The sequence below is a fragment of the Drosophila pseudoobscura genome, chromosome 2 (genome assembly GCF_009870125.1).
Source record: "Drosophila pseudoobscura strain MV-25-SWS-2005 chromosome 2, UCI_Dpse_MV25, whole genome shotgun sequence".
Classification (NCBI taxonomy): Eukaryota; Metazoa; Arthropoda; class Insecta; order Diptera; family Drosophilidae; genus Drosophila; species Drosophila pseudoobscura.
In genome coordinates, this window is record NC_046679.1 from 22951095 (window position 1) to 22970243 (window position 19149).

The window sequence follows — 19149 nt, forward strand, 5'->3', positions numbered from 1 at the left end:
GTTTCTAAACTCTAAGGAATCGCACACGACTAATAAACTACACATTGAAGTGGGAGAAATGGTTGGGAGGAGTCTTATGAACTACATTATGCTTGTAGGTACAGTCTAAACAAAACACACACAAAATTGTACGACAAAAGCAGCATTTTATTAAGTATTTTCGAGTGCAGGGCAAACCAAAGATGAGAACCACAATGATTAGCGATGATTTGTTAGAGCTATTCCATGAAATAGTCAGAAATGAATGATATACATACACGAATATTATAGTACACAAAAGATGAACGCCAATTTTTGGATAATTTATAATAATGGTCTCTAGTTGATTTGTGGTTCACACTCTCAACCACACACACACACAGACACACATACAGATTTGTTAGTGAGGGGAAATCATAAATGGAATATACATTGGAAAATAAATTGGAAATCAAGAATGATTGTAATTGAAATGCTCGTCATTGCTCTGCTGTACATATCGACTAAATTTTGGTATTTTTTGGGTTTTTCTTTGGGGTTTTTTGTTCTTTACTATTTGTATGCAAAGGTTTGGTTTTTAGTTTGTTTTTGTGCTTTTGTACCAATTGGTTTTTTAGATCCTCTTCTCTTTTCTAAAGCGCGCCACCAACATTTCGACCAAGTTATAGAGTTTTTTGTGGTGTTCTTTTTTCTTGTGGGGGTGGGGTATTCTTTTGTGGGTTTTACGGAAACATAAATTGATTGATTTTAGAATTAACAACAAATAAAAACGAATATACAAATGTTGTAAAGAAGTGTAAAAGAAAGAACGAACGAACAAACGAATGGATCTATCGATCGACGATGCAAACGATCGAGCGAACGAGTCGAGTTTTTGGATGAGAACGGAATCTGGATGAATTGGCAAATGTAGGCTGATGAATATATTATTATTTGCTTATAAAATATATATATATATATAGATAGAATATTTGATATTTTGTTAGATCTTGATTTGGAAGGATTAATTTGATTTTTGGTTAAGGAAATATACGATTATAAGCTGCAAAAGCCAAAAATATCATAAATTCCATCTCAACCAAACAAAATCGTTAAAGACAAAAGATAAAGGGGGAAAATTGTCAAAGAAAAACACAAACTTTTGCCAGAATAAGTTTTGATTCGCAAAGAAAGAAAGTAAGTCGAAAGCTCCCCTACCTTTGGAAGTTCTGCCGCTTCACATAATTCTCGCGTACAAACTCGATGATCTGTTTCTGCGTCTTGCCACTATAGCTGTAAGGGAAAACGCCAAGGCATTAGAAACCATAACAACATACATTTGTATATATTCTTAAAGATATTCCTACCGAAAAGAGCTGCCACGTGAGAGGACACGTGTCTTCCGTCTGGGGGTATTTTGTACTGCGGTACAGCGAAAGAATCCATGATTCTCGACGCATTTCTTCCAAAAGTTTTTGCACTCGTTGCGACCCTCGAAGAAGAATTCCACCGTGTCTTTGTAATAGCCCTGGAATGTACACAAATAGCAATCAATATGAGGCTATAAACGATCTTAAACCCGTATTTACATATCCCTCTGGATGCAGTTTCACCAGAAAACGTTTGCGCTTGAATGATATCTTTCGTATCTTGGCCCACGAGAAGGTATTTATGCGCGTTATGTTCTGAAAGACGGTGATGCCCATATGGGCAACCGCAAGATTGAGTGGCACGCCTTCCACATCCTTTCCCGGGTGCATTTTCATGCCATAAAGCTCACAACGTCGTGCGGTCTCCAGGAGATTAAGATCTGCCTCCGCCGGGGATTGTCCGCTATCGAAACAGAGTGGAACAGAGGGTGCAAAATATATTAGAAATGTTCTGGGCAGCTCCATAATGATAGTCTTACACATGCTTCTTGTGGTTCTCCATTATCTTCCGCTGCACGCTGGCATCCTGATGGGGCACAAAGCGGTACGAAGATAGATACGTATGGTCCGGATAGTCCTCGGGCACAAAGTCCCCGCACGAGGCCTGTACAATGTAGCTGGCCATCAGGGCGGCCGTATTATCGTTGCACTGTAGACTTCCTGTGGCCAAATCCCGTTTGATTTGCAAGCAGAACAGATACCTAAAATGAATACATTCAGCCTTCGATTCTCTGCGGAGGTTTCAGATGTTCCCGATATACCTGGTATACTCCTCTTCTAGTTGCGCTGGATCTGGCGTATAGAACTTGATGCAGAAGCGCAGCACGGGATCGACGAGCGAGAGGCCCACCTGGCGATTCATTGGCTTCTCCAGGTCCAGCCAGTATTTGGTATGTGTGGACATTTCCTGGTACTCCAATCCGAAATAGTCCGCCTCGAGTAGGTTTAACTGACGGCAAACTTGCTCGAAGAGCACACGACCCAAAGCTTTGGCCTGGAAAATAACACAAGAAATTGGATATAATCGATGGAATCAACACAAAGCATTGTCTGAAGGAATTTTCTACTTTTTGCGGAAGAATCAGCTCAAAATACCATTTAAGGGGATCTAAAAAATCGTCTTTAGGATGCGAGGAACACCTAAGACATTGGCTTTAATTGGTTGCGTCGTGCACACGACATTTATGTTGTTTTTGAAGTTCTAGGGCTTTTTCTTTTGCAGCATTCGCTTGTAGAGCGTCAGGCAGCAGGGACGAGCCCTGGTCTAAAGAACTTTCACATTTATAGGGAATTACCTATTCAAAGTACCACCTAGGAGGCGCTTTCATGCAGTATTTCCTTATCCAAGACCTGTCCCAAAGAACCAATTCAAAGCAAACCCCAAAAGCCTTGCCACACCACTTTTCAATGTCAGGTCTGCAATTAAATGGCAGGCATGCAGGCCCAATTTCGACAAGCCACGGGGGCTCCATGAGCTGGGAGACTCCTGCCTCCCCGCTAGCGCCTTGGTCTTGGCACACTCATTGAGCTCGTTAAAATCTAATCTAGCATGCAGTTTTCAGATCATCTCAGACGACCACAACGGCCGGCCCGCCGCACGACAAATGCTTTTTGTGGGGGCGGGCGCTGCAGCGTCTGATTGCATTTGAATAAATTTCAATTGAGTTTGACGCCTGGGCTTGGGCTTGGGCCACACTTTGCCACTTCTGGGAGCAAGTGGAAAAAACTGGGCCAGCTTGTCTCAGGCCGCAATTAAGTCATATACAAGTAATTTGGGTCGTCGCGTTTCGCCAGCGAGGGTTTTGCATATTTTATGAACTATGTGCCGTATTCATATTTCGAATTCTGGCGAATGATTTATGTGGTTCCAGCATTTAAATTGCTGTCGGGAGAGCAGTTGCCTACTTCGAATTTATGGCATATCAAACAGAGATGTTCATCATGTAAAGCCGCTCCCTAGGCCCACCCCTTAAACCTTTCCTCTAATTACTTTCAGGGATTAGCAGGCAAATGAGTAAAACAGCTAATGGGCCATTAAATCCTTGGTCCTAACACCTATTAGGAATCCAATTTCAATTTGCTAATCCTCTTACGTCAGGCCATGTGTGGAATATATTAATTTTTGGATCGGGAAACAAGGAGATTGCTCCTCCACAGCTGTCTCCCCGCTTGATCTAGCGCTGGCCAATCAAGGAAAGTGCTTTGTCAGTTTGATTCCAAACGAAGCCAAGGAACCCCAATCCACCCAGGCCACAGGCCACAGGACTCAGGACACACAATCTATCAGAGTGTGAAATGTTCCGCAAGGAGTGCCAAAATGTTATTAAACCCTCTCTGTTCTCTCCATTTGAATATTTTATGGCTCTGATGCATATGTATACTCGTCGTATAGAAATGTAAACCCAGATATTAAGGACAACAAATTTGTTGGCAAACGACCAAAATGCTTTTGCGGCTTTTGCGGCGCATAAATCGAACGAACAGAACCCAAACAGAATTGGGCGTGGTCCGGACAGGACATGGCGTGGTCCGGACAGGACATCCTATTAAATAAAGATACTCGTAAAAGCCCTAAAAAGATAAAACGAATGGCCATATGCGGCAGTTTTTCGCAGTTTCCGTTTTCAATGTGATACGAAATAATCAGTAAAAATAAATACAAATAAAATAAAAGCTCGCAGGGAGAACAAAGGAAATCACTGATGCATTCGTTATGAGTGGAATTCAGTTTAAATTTTTGCCAAAGAGTTCCCGGTGCTACAACCAGAAATCCCCCATTTGTCGGAACTGGAAACGCCTTCAATTGAACAATATTTGCAGTTTAGAAGCCTGTAGAAGCGGCTAGAACATCTCTTTTACTTTGAAAGAATAAATCTCGGAGAAATTAAATCGGTTTATTCCCAATAAATATTCAACTATTTCAGCCTCATATTTATCTTATTTTCCAGCAAATAGCGAAATAATATTTAAGCGCTCATTAAAGCTCCTCCTTTTTGTGAAACAAAACCCCAAAAACCGAACCGAAAACCAACAGCAAAATGAAAACCCCAAAAACCGACAGAAACCGACAGCAAATCCATGTCATGGAGGCCACAATTAAATTTTCATTTTAGTTTTCCCATTCAGCTGTCGACGAAGCAAACCCGAGCCGAACTCCCCAATGGCCCCCCACAGAGCTCACAGCGAAAAACTTTGTTATAACCCTGTTAATGCAATTTATGGCACTTGCCACTTGCCACTTGCCACTTACCACAAATGCAATTTACAGGCTCGAAAAACTAAAATGTTATTTGCCAAATTTTCGAACAATTGTTGTGCCAATTCTGGGAGGGACATTTTTAATTAATTCGACAAACAAGAGAAAAATGATGACAAGAGCCACAAGAGCATGGATGCAGATACATCAGGGTAGAATGGAGGACATTTTCCCAGGAGATGCAGTGTACGAAAGACCCTTGTTGGGGGACACAGCCACGCCCATAGCACTTTTATGGGGCTACTCCCCAGAAGCATTTATCTTTTAAGGGCAATTCCTGTCCTCCGCCTCTTGGCCGGCTACAAAACAAACCAATTAACTTTGGCGACTTCTAGAGGCTGGGAAGAGCGGAAATGGCAAAACGACAGGAAGCTTTTCAATGCAAACAAGCCTCTCGCAAAACCCTCGCCATTTCCCCATTCCTCCCCCCCCCCCATATGCCAAAAGTTGGCCCACAATTGTCGGCTGTTCAATTTGTCGCTGTGTCGAGAGGAGGAAGCAACAGCAGCGGTGGCATAGCCAGGGCCAGTGGCAGTGGCAGCCAGCAGGAACTACAAGAGGCAGGTGAGGGAGCTGCACATGCGGGCGCTTCCAATCCCCGTGTCATAGCCGGCATTGTCCTTGCCTATTGAGTGGGGCCTCTAGCCCTAACCCTAACCCTAAGCCCCCCCGCATTGATATTGCTGCCAAGTCGCTGAGCTGCGGGCTCTCCGGTCCTCGAATGGCAAACTTTCTTCGGTAACCAGAAAAGTTGAGAATGTCTTTTCAAAGAGCTCTGGAGTTTAGACGAAAATATGTTTTGGTTCGGAATAAGTTTTTGGCAAGTACGTAATGCTTGTTGAATGGAAAAAAGGTTTATTACTACGACACTGACTCTGAGGATGTGTCCATAAATAGAAGGAATTGGCAATGTCTTAGATATAGAATGAAAAGCTAGCCTACCAAAAACGATCGTATACTCCGAAAGCGAGGAATTCTGGGACTAGGAATACACTATGCGATGATTGTGAATTATCCAAAAAGTAAGCCAAGAAATCAAATCAATGCCTTCTAGCCAATGGAAATCGTCTGTTCATTGAGATCTTTGATGATACAAGTTTCTGCAATTGTCTCCCCTTCAACTCCCGACAAAGAACCCCGACATTGTACAATAAATGCCTCAATTATTTGCGTCATAATTTAATAAAGTTCTCGGAGAATGCTCTGCAGTGCTCCAGTGTTCCTGCGCTATCAGCACAACGTTCTCCACGCTGGAAGATAAGCTTTTAAGAATGTTTGCACACACCAGACAGCCAGGCAGGCAGAGTGCTTTTGTTTGCTAAATATATGAAATGGCGTCAGGATAAGGCATTGAGAGGTGAGGCTCTTAAGGTAGAGTGCAAAACATTAAACTTTTGGCAGCCGCAAAAGCAAAAATCCCAGAAGTTATTCGCTCCGAGCTCTGGCATTCACGAAAACATTTCAATTGCAAACATTTTTGGCCACATTCATCTTTGGGAAGTTTACATTTGTAAAGTTTGAGTGCTATTTTTCATGGACCACATGACCGACAAGGTCTGCCACATCCTCAGAGGCACAGCCACAGCCACAGCCACATTATCGTTTACAAGCCACACAATCCATTAGGAGCCTTGATTAATAATGCAGTTGTTGACCAAGACCAGGCCACATACTCGTATTCATTTCTATTTAAGGGCCAACATGCGATGGATATTATGGCTACACCACACAGCGGCGAAGCACCGGGAGAAGGGCGAAAGGGTTGCAGGGTGCCTTGGGGGATGGGGTTTCTATTTTTAAAAATGTAACCATGTCAATATATATTACGTATACGCAGTGTACAGTGCACAGCGAAAGAAGTGCACGTCACAGCAGAAATTGTAACGTGATTGAATTTTTAATACCAGTCGAAGCGGAGCTCAAGGAGAGCTTTTCACGTCGAGTATGGACATGGACCGATGATATAAGCACAATGCCATGTGAGAGGTTTGAAGAGCTTTGAGCGGTTGATAATGGAACTGCTTTGATTTTCCGTAACATTTACAAGCGTTTTATTTGGTTTACAAAGCCTTTTCCCAGGGCATTGGTCTCAAATATAGGAATTTCCCAGCAATTTATCGCTTGCATAGACATCTACTGCCCTATATAAGTAATACTTTAGCTTAAATCCATAATAACTAATCAAATCTCCACTGAGAATGATGTATTTTTTGAAAGAGCTTGGCTACAGATCATTTTCCTTGCAAACATATCATGGTACTGCTTGTCACTGCTTTGCGATGCCTTGTTTTCTCAAAACTGTGCACTGCTTTCAACTGTTTTCCTCTTTAAACCTGATGTACACTTTAATAAATACTGATTTTCATTTTAAACTGCATTGCCGTGATTAATACTGCTTTGCACTGCTTAGTTTTCCCCTAACCTGCTCCGAATAGATAATCTTCTTATGAATACTGATTTTCGCTGCTATAAACTATTTTGCACTACTTTGAACTGCTTTCTACCTCTAAACTGCTTCGTATACTTTAATAAAGATATTTAGCCGAGGAATAGCAAACAAATATCAGTAGAAAACCCGTATGACTCTTATTTATCAATATTTTCCAGTGCACTGCTTTCAATACCCGTAGGAAATCATATACCCCTTTTTTAAGTGGCTCTTTTCTACTGTGCCCTGCCCTATAATTGTTTTATAACAAAGTATTTTTCCATTATCCAAGCAGTAAACTCAAATACAAGCGAGCAACTTCCTAAGCTTAATTTCACAACTAACTTTCATCCTTTTTGTATCCTCAAAAGCCCAGTCCTCCGCCAGAGTCCTTCCTGCACTTCCACTGGCAATGTCAGTCCTGAAACAGAGGCGCGACACAAAAAAGTGCTGCCTCCGCCTCCACCAGAAGTGCCTGGGGGCCTGCGCTAAAGCAGAGAAATACCACAAGAGTGGAATGCAGACGGCGAATGGCATGGCACATACTCGTACATAAAAAAAATAGTTTTGTGTGGAGCAGCACTTTGCAGCACAACATTTACCGAGCATCGGGCAGCGCCTCAAGTGCAACTGGTTCACAAAAAGGTTAGTCCAGAGAGAAACCACAACCCCCAGCCCCCCATCTGTGAGCTGCAACCCCCCAAAACAATGGCCACCGTTCTGTTGTAGTTGTTGCCCTGAAACATTTCCACTCCTTGCTTGTTGAAGCCTTTGAAATGTGTCTGCACTAGAGAGGAGAGAGGCGGAGGCACAGGCTGGGGCTGGTGCTCGGGCTGGGGCTGTGGCAGAGGTGAGGCTTTTGGGCGTATCCACTTCAATGGTAGGCAGAAAAATGCCTAAGCCTTTGCACTAGGCCGGGCTAATGGAGCCAGGAAGTGGCGCAACAGCAGCGCCAACAATAAGAACAAACAACAAACTACGACAAAATCCATTAACCAACACAGAAACTGAGGGACAGCAAGCAGTGGGAGAGGAGCGAACGGACAGCAAGCAGTGGGAGAGGAGCGAACGGACAGCAAGCAGCGGGAGAGGAGCGAACGGACAGCAAGCAGTGGGAGAGGAGCGAATGGCGAGAGCCAGAAACAAAGGAGCAAGCAGGAGTACGACCAAGCGAGGAGGAGGAGACAGAAAGCAGGGTATGGGTAGAGCGAAGAGCAAGTAGTGCAGAAAGATGTTCAGCTGTTGTCGCGTCCTTGCTCCCAAATGACGACACGACTCGCGACCAACATGCATGTCGTGTCCATGACGCGGCACATCGATGCTCTGCTCTAATTTGTGTGTTGTGGTTTTGGACTGCTCCCAAAACCAGAAATCCTGCCCATCGTTAATGCGATTTGCGGTCGACAATCAGACATTTGCAGGCCACAGCCACCGCAGTTCGTAGACCCCAAAATGCTGCACTGCCACTCCCTGGCCGCCCTGCACCTCCTCTTTCGTCCACTGAAAAATAGCCAAGAATCAGGAGAAATCTATGCCATGTTTTATTTTGGTGGTCCTGGGGGCTGGGGCAAGAGAACGGATGTGCAGCATCTGCCCCGTGCAGCACCATCCACTTTCCACTTGCCACTGCAACTGCTGCTGCTGCTGCTGCCGCTTCTGTTGATTTCTGTGCCTCTTGTTTGCCAGAGGAAACACCGAAAAAATGTGCTTCATTCTCTGGCCGAATGCCAAACAAACTGCCAGCCACGCCTTCTTCTGCGCAGGGCCCCTTGTCGCATAAGTTGCCCCCAGACTCCGCACAGAGTGGAGGAGTACACTCCTCGATTCCACTTCTTTATCAGTCTCCGACTCCGCTCCGCAGTTCCTCCGACTGTGAAGCCACTCTGTATCATTTTTTCGAGTTTACATTTAATTAAAAGTAGCTTTTCATATACATATTTTCCCGTTTGCACGTGAAGCTGTTTGTTCCAAAAGGGAGGATGTATACTGGAGGGAATGGAGGGAGGGGCACTTGTGCAATTTCCATTTAACGGATGACTTCCGCTTCGGCAGGTGCTTCCTGTGTGAAATGGAAGATAGCTCCGACGCGAAGGGAAACTGTCTGCACAGATAGACATTCTGGCAATCCAATAAGGGATGGAATTTTCATTTTCATATTACATTAACTTTATGAATAAAGTGGCTAAACGAACACTTGTACACTTTTTGAGCTGCATTCATTTGTGGAAGTGAGTTTCCAGCTTACTTCCTTTGGACTCTTCTTGGACTCACCTGCACTTGAAACATGGTAACCGAATCATCCAGCATTTGTATGCGGACGGTGAGCTTCTTGCCGCCGCGATGCCTGGGCGTTGAGGGGGTGCCGTCCACACCGGAGGGTGTGCTCAGCGAATGGGTCATCCGACCGCCGGGCAGACCTCCTGCCGGGCCACCGCCAGAGGCCAGGTCATAGTGACGGCCACCGCCGCCGCCGCCGCCGCTGCCACCGCCACCGCCTCCGGTGGATCGCGAGGCCGTGCCCATGTCGGCGAGGGACATTTTGTAGACGAGAATTTTGGGGGATTACGGCTGGAATAAGACTCGGTTGACTCCGATCTGTGGCATAGATCGAGGGTCTGTCTGCTGTCTGCCGCCCTCTTTGGCTCTGTCTGTTGTCTCTTGTCTTCTTTAGGAGTTTCTTTTAAATGCTTTAAACATGGAATGCTACTGGGGGTTTCTTCGTTTGTTTGTATTTCGTTTCGTTAATTGAATTTCAGCTGTCTCTTCGCTTCTGTTTTTTTTTTTTATCTGCCTCTGTATCTGTATCTTTATCTGTGTCTGTGTGCTTTAATTCGATTTCATTTCGTATCCAGAAAAGAACAATAACAGAACAAATTGGAAGCTATAACGCCACACACCACACACACACACACAAGCACACGTTCTCACATGTGTTTCACATTTGCCATGTCTGCGGGTGCGGATTCGGACTCGAATTCGAATTCGGATACGTTCTGGTGCGTTCCGACGATGCCTCTTGACTTCCCTCTGGCATTATTCGCGCAGAGAGCCAAAGATATATATTCGTTTCGTTTTGAAATCGGCTTTACGGCGTTCAGCATGTGCTTGGGCCACTCGTGGATTTCCTCATCTCAGTTCTTCCTCGGACTGGCCATCGTTTTCCTATCAAGATTGAGAGAGAAAATATGTTAGTCGTAATCGTAAGTGCAGTGGAAAAGATGGAAATTCATAAGCTCTTCGGCTTGGATTATCAGTGGGTTCTGTTCTGCTGGTTTATGTGGCTAAAATATGGGACAAGGCATTATGAGGCTTCTACATATATAAAGAGAAACTTTTATACGCGTCATGTGGCAGCACCCCTCGGTCGATATGCGTTTTTGCAAGAAAGCAACCCCTGGGCTACTGGATGTGGCAGCCATTGCATCAGCGAGAGCCCATGGAGCCCATGTTTTGAATAGTTCTTATATTTTTACCAAAGAACACCCACTTCTCCACTTTTCCTTTCCCATTTTCCAGCCCATATCTCACGATCTTCCACGGACAAATCTCATTAGATTTCCAATAAATCACAATCATGGCCATGTTTTCTTTTTGACATATTTCCAAAGCCCTATATCTCAGGATCGTGAAGTTTCAAAAGAAATCGAAATAATCGTCTTGGAAATGTATCAAACGCCTTGCCAAAAGTGGGCGTGGACCCACTCAGAGACAGACTTCACAAGACAGAGTCTTGGATGGAAAACCATTCCTCAGGCCTCGCACAATAAGATGACAGTCGACAGTGGGCGAGCATCTCTCGCTGGGGCTGGGGGGCTGGGGGGCTGGGCCGAAACCCATTCGACTATTGAGAAATTAAAAGCACATAAAAAACAGCCAAAACAATGACCCAAATAAATGCCTGTCGGGGGAATTATTTAAAACATTAAAAGCCCATAAAAATGGGAAATTGGGGAAATATGGAAAGAAGAAAATTAGGGAAAACACCTGTGAAAAAATAAATAGGCTTATCACGACGAGGGGGCCCAAATGGAATGGAAGTGGAATTGGATGTGGAAGTACGAGTGTAACTTCTGGTTTGCCGCCGAATCAGGTTTGATGCGGCACCGCCTACCCACGTGGCGGCTGCCGGCCCACGCGTTGGATCGCATCCGAGAAAAGAAACTTCCAGCCCACATACAAAAGCAGTCTTAGAGATGCAGATAGATTGAGGACTGGGGATGGGAGCTCTGAGCTTGGCGCCCAATTACTATGTGGGACGCGAGACGAGAAGCGTTTTCATAGAAGCGAAATATAATAATAAAATATGGGAAAATTATGAACAAGAAGTCGTCTTCCAAGCCACACCGTCCTCCTGTCCGCTCTGTGTCCATTTATTTATGGTTTTGTGGCTCGTAAATTTAAATGCGAACGTGGCCAAACGGCGGGCTGTCAATTTGCAAAAGACGGAGAGAGATACACACAGGATGCCCCCAGTCGCCAGTCACTTCCATGCGGTTGAATGGGGCGTGAAATGTGTGAATTTACGATGCGATATGAGAATACTCGTATCTTGTCCGCCACCAGAGTCGGGGGGGGGGGGGGGGGGGGGCGATGATAACCACGGAGACAAGCGTTGACATCGTTCAATGACCCACAGAGATGATCTTCATTCACTGAGAAGGTTCTGATAACAAAATACATATACTCCAGAGACCGTTAGGGACAGGGAGACTGAAAAACTCTCTTTCTCCTTCTCTCTGTGAAGTTGTGGCTTTTCTGTTCGCATAAGTCACGTTTTGTCATAAATAACACACAAATGATTATCATGTGGCCTCTTCAAGCACATTTCTACAGATAAAATGCGGGCAGTGCTCTCCGCCTTTTGTCTTTTGGCGAATTCTGAGATGATTAATGTGGAAGAGACCACCTAAAATCCTTGGAACAGATGGAAAATGAGAAGACTTTGAAGTCTCCTTTGAAGGAGAGTTCTAGCATTCGAATACATTTGAAACTCCTTCTGTTCTTTGTGGCCTTTCAATCGCTTGCCATCGATTTGGTCTCAATCTTTGGTGGACCACTTCTCTTCTCCGTTGATCCTTAATCATAAAAGACCCACACACTCGCACTGAGAGAACACCTTAAACGGCAGCGGCATCAAGACGTTGCCGCAATATTAATGATGCTCGACAATTTATGGACAAGTCGCTAGAAGCGGTCTCTGGCAGCCACTGGTCTCCGGTCCGGTCTCTCTGGGAGCACTGAAAGCAGTGCTAGAATGGGGTTACAGTACCGCTTGATGAGCCACCAACTTGGGCCACAGCAAGGCTATATCTATGTCCACTCGTATCTGTTGGCCTTATTGGCCGGCCTGGCATACTCTTCGGCATTCCATAAACTTCAGATTGGCGAATGATGTGCTCTGTGGCTGCTGGCTGTCCCCTGTGGCTGGGCTCCAAAACTGGAGGCATGAAGAAGTTTTTAACCAGTTTCCACAAGAGTATCCCCACCCCCCCTCTCTCTCTCTCTCTCTCCTTTTGTATCCGTGTGACCCAAAAAATGTTGTGTGTGTGTCCCCATCAAAGTTTTATGACTTTTATATACTATGGAGTGACATAAATTCATGGCTCTTTAATTAAGTTTCCGCCTGCCATTTTGCCATTTTGCCATTCTGGCACTTTGGGTGTCTCTCCGTTGGCTAAGGTCGGGAAAAGGGCGTGGTTTTCCCTGCTTTTGAATGCATTTCATGGAATTTTATTTGCCTACACATCTGAGAATTCGTTCAAAGTATTTTCCACACAAAATATTCCATTAACAATGAAGTTTTCCATAGGAAAAACTTTCCACAAACTCTTTTCTAATTTCTACAGAATTGTTTTGTATTTTCTATATATTTAGAGATTTCCTTTAGGAATTTCTCAATTCCCTCCCCAGTTCCCCCCTAATATTTCATCATAAATCATCTCCACTGCCTCTATATATACAAATCCATCATATTGGATATTGGATCCCAAATAATTGACAATATCAATTCGAAATGTCAATAATAATTTATCTTTGAATTGCTTATAGAAGAGTTTTCCCCCTCCACTCCACTCCACTCCTCTCCAATGCCCTGCCTTTAGTTCGTTTTTGTCATCGTTTAAATTGAAACAATCTCAATCTCTCTGCTCTGGAGGCATATTTGTATCTGTGATGGCAAATGCATCTCAATTAAAATGTATCTCGAGCATCTTTCATAATTCCGCTGCCAAACGAGAAGATGAATCACTTGGGGCCGTTTCCATTCCAAGAAATATGTACATCAGGCCAAAGCCCCTGCCCTGCCGAAAGAACAACAATTGTTGTGGTTGGGATGTTTGTATAGGGCCAAAAGCCAGAGCGAAAGATATAGTAGATATTCTTCTTTACAGCCCACATGGTGGCTGCAACTCCATCTGTCTGTCTGGCTGTGTTTATAAATAAAATGCACCGAACAGAGAGTGTATTTTATGTGTGTGCCCGAGCCTGAATATAAAAGGATGCACTCCGCCGTCTGACGTTCCGATGGACGTTCCTCAGATGTGCTACTGCTTGCTGCCGGCGAGTGCATTTCAAAGTCAACTCTGCACTGCACAGCACTGCCATGCACTGCCTTTAGTGCAGTTCATTAAAATATTTATTTAAAGTTTCCCCCGCAACGGAGCCTCGACCAGCAACCAGGAACAGCACCATCATCCCATCAGTTGCTCTTTTTTTATACGACTCGAAGACTCTTTGTTTATCATTGGATTATATATACAGTGCAGGCACACACACAGAGAGAGTCCTCTCTGCACATGTGTGTCCCTTCATCGTCTGGTCTTTTTTGTACTTGTCAGCGGATAATATTCCACAGAATCTGCATCTCTTAATTGCTATCTGGCTCTGGCAGGCATCGTCCTATGGCGAACCTTTGTTCGCCATAAGAAGTACTTTAATTTTAGTTTTAATGGAACCCAAAGAAGCTGCAAGTGTCTGTCCAGAGGTTCCAGACTGCTTTAAAGATATTTTCACCTCAACGACTATAAACAAAAAGATTTGCTAATATGCAAAACAAACCACGAACTCGTGGGGGAGACGTGGGGGAGACGTGGGGGAGACGTGGGGGAGACGTGGGGGAGACGTGGGGGGGGGGAAACCACTCATAAATAGACACAACAAAACGCAATTGAAAATGCCGAACGAAATCAATTAGTATTGTCGTTAGGTAGCTCCACAGATACACCGCAGACACAGCTCCAGCAAAGATACAGATACATACAAGAGCCCTGCATGAAAAGGGGGAAAATAAATGTCGTTGACAGCCGGACAACACTTTGACTGAACAAACAAGTGGCTCTGGTTATTGATTAGACAGTCGGGCAGTGGACCCCTCCCCTCCGCCGCCCTTTTTCCATGGCGGACAAGCACTTTCATGGAATTTACAACAAATTATAGCAATTTGTTGGACAAAGTCAAGATACAGAATGGCAGAATTTGCAAGTAAAAAGAATAAGCGGGAGGGAGGCGGGAGGCGGTTGGCAGGAGGCAGGAGGCGGGAGGCAGGAGGCGGGTGGCAGGAGGCAGTGCAAAAAAGTTCTTGAGATGCGGTGAGAGCCTTGTCGCAGAACACTTGACTGACATTTTCAACGAGTACAAAGAAACGGGTTAAGGATAAAGCCCAAGTACAGTAGAGCCAAAGCTAACAGCAGGAGGACAATCGATTGGCGGAGATTCCGAAAGGGTTTTGCGGAAAACTTCGTTAGAAGAACAATCAAATGTGCGGAAAAAGATTCAAATAGCATCTCCACTCTCTGATCTCGAAGACATATCCTTATCCAAGGGGACTTCCTTCTCTGAATGGACTTCTGAGCGAACATCTGCTGTGATAGCCGAAGGCACCCATACATTCACATCCACTGTTGTGCAGAAAACTTTCATCTGCCCATGAGATAGGGCTGTGCCAAACATATGGCCCTACAGATAATGCCCCATAAACCCATTACGTTCGATGCGATTAGAGCATCGATCGTACAACACCTGAAATTATGACAGTCACAATGATAGCTCCCGTCTCATTTTTTGGCACACCTATCGCATATCCACTGTAACCCTCGGACAAGCGATCCCTCCACTGTGTCGGTGTGCGTGTGTGCAACCATGGCTAAGCAGCACTTGAAATTGTCCCCAATTTGTATGCAGCACAAGTCAAGAGACCGCCGTCGGAGCCGACACAAGATACATTTTGAATTTATGAGTATGCTGCCCCGAAACGGAAATGGAAATCGTTTTATGCTTTTGACCAAAGCCAAAGCCAAAGCCAAAAAAAAAAAGGGAAACCTGTTAACGACTGTAAATCACAGCCGAAACCCAACCGAAAGACAACAGATTTCAATTAGACCTCTGAAAAAGCAAAAACCGAAGAGAAAACAAAGGCAAAACAAATTCAATGAATGCAAGTGCCCCTCCCCCTCCCCTCCCTAGCATTGGGCCACCCTCACCCATCCCCTCCCGGCACAGAAAGCCAACAAAGCGTATTGAGATCGCAAAATAAATAATGTATGGCCCGAGAGAGAGAGATAGATAGATAGAGAGGGAGATAGAGAGGGAGACTCAGAAGTTGGCTTGCAACTTAATTTGCTTTGCCCCATTGAGGCCTGGGGACTGTCGGCAGGCTGTTTGTATCTGTGTAGCTTTGAGATACACGTACAGACGGACTCAATGTTGACCCATTTCATCTACACGATTAACTCGTTCTCTTTTGGCCCCAAGTTTGATTCGCCTTCCACCACCGCAACGTGTGATATTTCTATGTTTGAACTCTGCATCCGTGTTGTGTTTGCCATACATGGTCCGACCTATCCATTGGATACATTTGGTATAGTATCTCACGCGACGGAAACACTCTTATTGGGTTAGGAACGTGTACGAAGTTTCCATTTGGACCACTTTACAATCTAGTTTCTACAACAAGTTGGATGCCAATACAGAATATATGATCGCCAAGACCCTTGATCAGATATTATTATACGTTTTTAAGAACCAGTTCTAAGCTGAGAGCGGCTGAAAGCCGTTTGATTATCAGGAAAATTTATTTTCCAATCATCATATTCGTTATGAAAACCATAATTAAGACGACTTTTAATCCACTTCTAGCGCGAGCTTTGTAATCTTGAAGTTGAAATTAAACTGTTTATTAATAATTTGTTTTAAATATAATTTAGAGGGGTTAAAAGGTTTAGAGGTGCCGTATAATTTTCAATAGAAAAACAAAATACACGAGAATGCAATTGATTTTACTTTAGAGTCAATCTACCCCATAAAATTCCTCTATTTGCACTGCAAATAGTAATCTCTGTAAGGGCTGGCCTGCCGTTCCTCCATTAATATTTCATTCATTTCCTTGCCGGCTCGTGATCGAGACCCGATAAAATGCTTGTGTCCCCTTTCTAGATTTCAAATTGAGCATGAAAATCTGTGGATGATGATGTCAGCAGAAGGGAGGCGGGGTATAGGTGGAGTTGCCAAAATAACGAAAAAAGAATAAATAAAATCAACAGAAAAAAAAGAGGTAGAAAAAAGCGAAGCAGCTATGCCAACAAACGGGTCTTTTTAACAGCCACAGCGCTTCGGACTCAGTCAAGTGTTGTCGTCGCTTGCTTATCTCTGTCCCGTCCCGTCCCGTCCCTCCGCTGCCCTACACTACCCCCTGGCAACCCTACAGCACACACACACACACACGCACCACACACTCGGGTATGTAGAAAAACTGATAACGAAGTGCGCTCCGAAGCATGTAAGCCGTCGTGTGTAAATAGGAGAGCAGCAATACCCTATACCCCACCCCCCTCTCACTGGCAGGCCGCCTGCCGCCTGCCCTCTTTTACCCATCGTTTATCTATTTGATTGTTGTCTGTTTCGGAACACCGTTATAGGAACTCACTCTCTGGTGCTGTAACTGTGTTCTGGATCTGTTGTGTGTGTCTTATCAACCTTTGAACCGTTATCGACAAGTTTGTGTTTTCGTTCTCGTTCTCTTTTTTTCTCTTTTTTTGCACTACCAATATCGAGGAATATGCGGACATGTCCCGTCATTAATATGCTGACATCATACCGAAAATAAAGAATGGTAATAAATAGGGTTCTAAATTACTATTAACAGTACTATTAGGTGTATTATTTAAATGTTTAAGGAAGAGGTTAGAGGTGTGAGTTCTTTACCATCCATTTGGGGCTTTGATTAATGAAATAAGCTGCTTCCCATCTACCGCTCACTCTCAAGAATGATAATATCCTTAATCATATCTTACGGCAAAAATCTAATACAAGAATATAGATCCAGAACAGCATTAAAGAAAGCTTGAAACGAAAGGGAAAATCCATGGGAAAAACCAGCTTAACACGCAGGAAAAGAGCAGAATCCACAGCGATAGAAAGAGAAAGACAACGAGAGTGCATGAGTAAAGGAGAGCGAGATACAAGAATAGAGAGGGAGAGCATGCATAATGGGTGGGTGGCGCTGCTCAAGCAAATGCAATGACCTGAATTTGGAGCATTTTGTGCAAGAAAATGTGGCAAAGGGGCGCCGGGAAGAATGCGAGAAAAAGCGGCAGCAGAAGGACACAACACAAGTGTTTGAAATATAAGAAAATGTAAGATTTTCGAAATAAGTCCACGAAAACTTACATTTAGGACAACAAATTGTCGCCCCCACCGTTTAAAAAAAACTAATTAACAAATGTTCCCTAGATTCCCTTCATTTGATTCCCCATTCACAACCATCTCTCACTGAAAAGGGTTATTCCCCCACTCCCCCTACAAAGTTTACGGTACGAATATTAAAAAAAAATCCCGTAAACATGTGTTGCAAAAAACATAATAAAATTGAAGAAAAGGCGCGGCAACTGCGACGCTAGCGTCTGCGTCGACGTCAACGGCGCAGGCGACAAGTGTTTACAAAAAATTTCGGGGCCGAAAACTGTAACTGTAATTCTTGCTGCCCCTGCCCCTGCCCCACGTCCCCTGCTGCGCATGAATGTATGCGTATGCCATGGCGTGTCCTTGTGCCTAACACAACAAAAGCAGCAGAAGCAGCAAACAGCAACAGCAACAGCAGGAGTGCGAAGGAGAGAGAAAGCAGAGAAGTGACTGAGTAAAGTGTTGAGGGGGGCCCAGGCCACGGTATATTCACAAGAAGGTCAGGAAGTCCAAGAAAACGGTCTCTAATCGGCAGCGTATACTGACAATAACGTGAAGTGGGAATTTAACATACTTTTTCCACAACAAATAACTCCATTTCTTATAATTAATCGTTCACAAAAAAAGCACTATAATGTTAATTTGCGAATCCCTCACCCCACATAAATCTACCTTGCAAAGGGCCACCCACTCATTTTGCTGTTGTCAAAGTCTACACTTGCCTTTGGATTCGCTTTCCTCTCTCTTTCTCTCTTTGCCAATCCAGCATTCCTTTCAGCGAGGGGGGAGTGGAGTGGTTGTGCGTAAGCGCGGGGAAAGCAGAGCAGGGTGTGCGGTGGTTTGGGGTGTGTTCCGGAATTTACGTGCTTATTGAATTTTCAGCCCAAAAACGAGTTGCGCAAAAAAGAACCAAGAGCTGGGCTGAGGCTGTTGAGCGGCAATTAATTTCAATTAAATTAAGATCCGGGGCTAGAAATTTCTCATGGAGTTTTGGCTGTTGCTCCGGTTTTCTTCTTTTGCGATGCTGCGCCCTTCACACAAAAACATATGTACACACAATAGAGCGAGAACTTAGGGAACTTTTTACGCATAAAAATTTTATCAAGTGACAAACTGAAAAAAACGCGCCCTCGAGCAAATGAACGGTGAAAAACCATCGGGTACACACTATTTTCTTTTGTCAATCGCTGTATTCCACTTGCACGCTAATTTTGTCCACTGTTCGAAGGCTTGCAACGCGTTAATAGATGCAATTTTATTGCATTTCTGCTGAGGATTGGCTGCGGCGACCCGTGTGTAGAAATTTCTCGTCCCGCTCACGACAACGCCATTTTTCTTTTGAGCCAGCTGAGGAGTGTGACCGTTTAAGAGTAATCACACACCTTGCAATGAAATACTGAAAT

The 19149-nt window shown here is 44.3% G+C and overlaps 1 protein-coding gene across 5 annotated transcripts in view; it reads right to left on the minus strand.

Annotated features, from left to right (window-relative positions):
* Window positions 1–19149, minus strand: part of Cdep (Chondrocyte-derived ezrin-like domain containing protein) — a 38040-nt gene extending 18891 nt beyond the window's left edge. For 4 of the 5 annotated variants that reach the window (XM_033384208.1, XM_033384214.1, XM_002137745.4 and 1 more), the window contains exons 1-7: window positions 18915–19149; window positions 9344–10234; window positions 2150–2382; window positions 1868–2089; window positions 1548–1791; window positions 1326–1486; window positions 1177–1251 (exon numbers count right to left, since the gene is read on the minus strand). In XM_033384208.1, coding sequence (XP_033240099.1) covers window positions 1177–1251; window positions 1326–1486; window positions 1548–1791; window positions 1868–2089; window positions 2150–2382; window positions 9344–9610 — 1202 coding nt within the window. In that variant the 5' untranslated portion in view covers window positions 9611–10234; window positions 18915–19149. Of the gene's footprint in view, window positions 1–1176; window positions 1252–1325; window positions 1487–1547; window positions 1792–1867; window positions 2090–2149; window positions 2383–9343; window positions 10235–18914 lie in introns of those variants that run through there. The other variant, XM_015182393.2, reaches the window with a different exon arrangement.